The sequence below is a fragment of the Morone saxatilis genome, unplaced genomic scaffold, assembly GCF_004916995.1.
Source record: "Morone saxatilis isolate NCDOM2014 unplaced genomic scaffold, NCSU_SB_2.0 Contig15, whole genome shotgun sequence".
In the NCBI taxonomy this organism is placed as follows: domain Eukaryota; kingdom Metazoa; phylum Chordata; class Actinopteri; family Moronidae; genus Morone; species Morone saxatilis.
Genome location: NW_023339707.1, coordinates 2462352 through 2468008, shown reverse-complemented (window position 1 = coordinate 2468008; position 5657 = coordinate 2462352). Strand labels below are relative to the sequence as shown.

General features: G+C 40.0%; 1 protein-coding gene across 1 annotated transcript in view; it reads right to left on the bottom strand.

Moving 5' to 3' along the window:
• Positions 1 to 285: 285 nt before the first annotated feature.
• kiaa2013 (KIAA2013 ortholog) overlaps positions 286 to 5657 on the bottom strand; it is a 14068-nt gene continuing 8696 nt past the window's right edge. The window contains exon 3 of the mRNA XM_035656196.1: positions 286 to 3548. Within this exon, the coding sequence (XP_035512089.1) occupies positions 3498 to 3548 (51 nt within the window). The 3' untranslated portion in view covers positions 286 to 3497. The remainder of the gene's footprint in view (positions 3549 to 5657) is intronic.

Genomic DNA, 5657 nt, shown 5'->3' with positions numbered 1-5657 from the left:
CACTGGCTCTAGATAGGGCCTTCTGCAAGTTTTGTAGCCACTGTAGTTTCTCCTACGCACTTAGAAGGTGAGTAGTATCCAAATGGTTGCAATCTGCAACTTCACTTCTAGATGCCACTTAATGTACACACTGGTCCTTTACCTTAAGAATGGCTTTTATCTGTTTTTGCAAATGAACTCTCAGTTGTTCCAGTGGTACATCCCAGACTCCATATGCTTCAATGACAAAAACATAATGCTGTTCTAAGAAAATAAAAGAAATATATGGAACAAATAGCACAATTCTTTGACAATTTCAGTGATTTATTCTCCCAATGTAAGACAAGATCAAACTTTTAGTTTTTAACTTCCATTTTATATCTTATATTTTATTATATCCACAAACCACATCAAGTACACCATTATGGCTATAGCCATTAGCTCAATAAATTAACTTATTTCTTCATAAAGGCACACACAGTAGATCAAATACAACCCACAAACAGAATGAGATAGAACAATCCTTAAATACGCTGAGTCACAAAGAATTTATGACACTGACATAAAAAAAGAAAAGAAAAAAAGACTGAAAAACCTATTCCTATTTAATAAGGATCTTAAAATGACGTTCAAATGAAGTTGATCAACATAAAAATTTGCATATTTTTTCAAATCTGAGAACTATGAGGAACAGCCAATAAGAACCTCTACACAGAAAGGCTGCCATTAACAATCATTTACCTGTGTGATGTATACATTTAGATGAGTTCACAGTGGACAGAGTTAATAGTAAAAGCATGTTATGAAACACAGTTGTGTATTAAAGGTATGTTGGGCTATGCAGTTCATACTATACAAAAATAAAGAAGCATGCGCTGACTCATGGGTTAAAACCTTCCAGCGTGTTGCACTCCTGCCCCGACTCCAGTCAGTGACATCACAGCAAGTTTTTTCAGTATGCTGTCAGGGGCTAATACCCATTGTGACATCACTGATTAGGGTGTGGTCACAAATGCAGAAATGTGTAGTTTTATTAGTGATTTAATGTTAATTTAGTATTTAAAGAAATACTGATTTTTATAAATTGGGTTAGTTTAGTAGCTCTGGCCATCAGCTCTATACCCAGCAAACTGGTAAACTTCAGGAAATGTTCCCAGAAGGTAGTTTAAATGCCCTTTACAGAACATTCTCAGAAGGTTATTCTTTTAAAAGCTTATATTTTATATTTTGTCAAGCTGAAATGTGAATTCAAACAAGATTAATAGCAATCAAGGCACAATGGTTAGTTCAGGAGAACGTTCCCAGAAAGTTCCGCAAACTGTATTTTTACCAGAAATGGATGTTCCAAGAATATTTTAAAAAATGACCTCCTGCAGCTTGAAAGCCTTCTGTGTAGGAATTGAGATTTTTTTCCTCTACCACCTGGGACCTCTTAAGTCTTCAGCGTGCTTTAAACATGTACTTGTCAGATCAGTTAACAACCTTCATAAGCACCTGTCCAATGACGGAATTAGAGGACGCCGACAATCACAGCCACTTTATGCAGCAATTAGTCCAGTGTGCAGAGGAAAGAAATTAGTAAGGAGGATTTGACCTCAATTCTCTCAACCTCTCTTTGCATTTGAACAACCAACTGCAACACTATCAAAGCCTTGAAACTGTATCCCCATTGGTATAATTCATCACGCATCGAACCCTCTCTACTGGCTGGCTTTCCACCTCGCGGCTGAATGTGCAGCTAGAGACACTTTTGCCTTCAGCCATTGGAAGAAATCCTTTGTCCCAAACTGAACCCTTACGATAAATGGACTGAAAGCAACACACAGACTGCACCAACTGTCACTCAGATTGTTTATCTCCAAACAAAGAATCACAAGAAAAACTTCCACACAGAGGCTTTCCTCTCAGAGCATATCTATCAGTGTAACTGAGCCTTGTTCAGCCAGCCAGAGCTCGAGCCCCAAAGCCACAATCTGTATCTATGAAAGATAAAATCAGTTATCAGAATGGTGATTTTTACCATTTCCAGCCACACTGCCCTGCAGACGGCCACTGTCACTCACTAGGACAGTTGGTCCATTTAGCAGATGAAGTGCAGTGCCCAGTGTGTGCAGCTTTGGTGCTTTGATGGTAAAAGCACCTATCAGCGCAGCTCGGTGGTCCACCACTTTGGCCCAGACTTAAATGTCTCTACACGATCTCTGAAATATTGCACTCATTGTGCTAATTAGCAAATGTTAGCATACCTATACAACTAAGAGGGTCAATATGGATGCACCGGTTGGAAAATTCTGGGCTGTTTATGATGTTTTTTGTGTTGTTATTTATTTGCCCTTTTGTGTCATTGAAATAAAGAAATCTACAAAGATAAGAGTCTCTGCCTTGTTGCCACTCAGTCAGTCATCCAAGATGTGAGCTGAATGGCTGCTCACCGTCCGTGCTGCTGCATGGAGCACGTCACTGTTTGCGTACAATGTGTCAATGCTGGAAAGGCATGATTATATTTCCAATATCCAAGAAATAATCAACACACCGTTTAGCTAGCACAAAACTGTCACACCTGTTTAGTTTAGTCAGATTGAAATGTTTTGTTTGAAGATACAGTATACAGCTGAGTTTCAATTATTGGGGATTTGGGGGTCCTATAACAGTATGAGGCTGGCTGGCAAGATTAGTTAAAGGCAAACTCTTTCCAGGTGCTGGGGAGTACTACTGCATATGTGAAAAAGTCATAGAGAACCTTCAGTGTCTCCAGTGGAAGCTGTGTGAAAGCTGATCAATATCCTCAAGTGATGTCACTTGAGGCAGTGTCAGGTGGGGCTAAAGGCTACATGTTTAAAAATGAAAAAAATCTGATTGGGTGCAGTTTCCAGACCACTGTAGCCCACGTTGCATTGTGGGTAATTTAGGCGCATGGAATAAAAAAGACAATCTCTCTGGTTCTGTTGCATAGATTTGGATCCTTTAAAAAAAAAAAAAACAGCCCATTGTGAGTGAATGTGTTCAGTTTCACTGGTTTTAGTAGGAAAAACACTCCATTCATAGTGTTTGGTACATGTAAGAATTTCTAGTTTCCAGTTTGATCAGATTCAAAGTGTAGCCAGTTTAATAGAGAATTATGCCACATGTGAAACTGTCGAGTTCAAATTCTTCCTTAAAGGAATTTTTAAGCAAAAGTAAATACTTGTGATATTAAACAGTATATTTGAGTTTTGGTCTGTTAATCAGACAAAATGAGAGATTTAAATATGTAAACTGTGAAAACTTTTTATAGACCAATCGATTAGAAAAATGAGCAGTTTAATTAATGACAATAATTTTTCAATCCCTCTTTGGTTTCAAGGTGACAAAGACAGACAGTTTAACCCTACATGCCTCTACAGCTTCTCACAGCAGGCCTGTGGGTGCTGTCACTCCACAGTAGATGCCATTAAGCACCCATGCTAATACCTCCCATGTTACCAAAGCTCAAGCAGAACCACTACCACATGTTGAATGTGGACATAGCACTGTAGTGTTCAAGCAGCATTCCCGTTGTCGCGGCAGCCATCCTCACTTTTGCTGGCAACCTAGTGAAGTCAGAGCGGAAGATTAGAACGGCTGGGAAACCAACTGCCACCACCCAACCTATCCACACCTACTCCGAGGAGAAATGGAGAAAACAGAGACATGCTGAGGGTGAGAGGTGTGTGACTGAGGCACAGGTCAGTAGTAAAGAGCCAAAGCCAACCCATACATTTCTTGTTAATTTAATTGAGTAATTCAATATAAAACATCATCAAAATGGAGAGAAAACAAAGAAAAAGCAAGATAAAGACTTCTGGCAAAGTGAGCACACAGTCCATGCTGATCAGAGACGAACATTTGGCCTGCAGCATGACCTTCTCTAAATCCGGCAGGTCGACAACTCTTTTTGTAAAGACATCTGTAAACAAGTAGCCGTTTTTACATGACAGCAGACATAATGGACCTTTAGCACCACCGTACTACGCTGTGTTCTAATTTTTAAGCTTCTGTTGTTTGCCCGATAATTTTGCTTTGACAATCATCTCACTTAAAAGGGTAACTTGGGTTTTAACTTTCATAGCTCTGGACACGAGCTGTCGGACGATCAGACAGGTTGGAGACAAACTGAAAGTGTGCACACCTAAAATATTGCAAATCATTCCTCATTGAACAGGAAAACTGGGCGCACACAATTACAACAGACAGTTGTTTTTAGATTGGCTAACCTGAAGCTTTGTTTGCAGCCTGTCTGATCCTCTATCTTGGAGCTATTTTTCACGATCCTGCTGTGTTCCCATATCTCAGAAATTCACTTGGTGGATACAATGTTATCATAGCTGATAGTACTGATGACCAGAGCTATGAAAATTAAATTCAAGCGGCAATAATGTTTTATTTTGAAGGGCAATACCAGTGTTATAGCTCATTTACTACAAATCATGTCACTTAACTGTAAAGCAGTAATGTTTTCTTGGCATGAGTATTTTAGGTTTAGGTTTCTGAATTGTATTGAACAGTGTAAAAAACAGCTCTAGAACCAGTGTTTGGTTTGTCCTCTCTGGGCTACTGTAGAAACATGGCAGTTCGATATGGCAGACTCGGTAGAAAGCTGCTCTTATGTTTGTCAAAGTTAAAGGTACCCTGTGGAGGTTTCTAGTAAACAACAAAAGTTGTGTTCACATTCAGTTTCTTAACAAAGCACACTGCATGTTTCCTTGAGGTTTCGTTTGTTGTTGCACGACCGCCACTGACTGTAAACCAGTGGAGCGGTGAGGAACCATAAGCACGGAGGTGTTGCATCACTGCCGTCTTGCAAACACATTGAGTAGCCGCTCTAAAAAACTAAAAAGATTGCTCCACAGCGCTACTAGTGGTCAAATACTCCACAGAGTACCTTTAAATGTTGTGAGTGCAGACAATAACGCAACTTTTACAAAAATAAAAGCAAACATGATGTCCACTGGGATAGATTGCTGAACTCAAACGAGTCTTTTACGCTATGATGAAATGACTTAAAAACACTGGTACAGCCCCTTAACAATGCTAAGTCAGAATGATGTGAATGCCGTATAAATAAAGTAAAACAAGAATTTGAGAGAAAATAATGACTTGTGCTTGTTTTTTTTACCTTTTGATCAACAAATGATTTACATTCCACAAAAACATGCACAGTGTCAGGTGTCGAGCTAAAATGACGCCGGTAGACCAATGCGCATTAATTGTAACTTTAAGGTCCTGATCTAATGAAGCTTACTCTTGTGGGATCGGTGAGAGTCAGATTTTCCATCGCTGTTATCGGCTCTGCTCAGAGGAAACGGTGCCAGTAAAAACTTCATCATAACTTTCAACACGGATCAAAAACTGGGGCTGCAATCAACTTTTGTGAGAAGGGGAAAGGCGGAGGTGTGTAAGGGGCTATTATGCCGCGCCCCACTCCAAACATGTACCACATGGAGGTGGGGAAAAAAGTCACCACAGAGAAGGTGAAAGTGCACAAACTGGAGAACAAACCCACAGAGGAGGGAGAAGCATCGATACGAGAGAGAGAGAGAGAGAGAGAGCAGGAATTCGGAGAGACGAGAGAGAGAGGAGACCGAGAGAGGAGAGAAGTGAAATCGTGTTGTAATGGATAAATCTGTAGGCTTGAGGAAGTTTCGTGTGGTGAATGATGG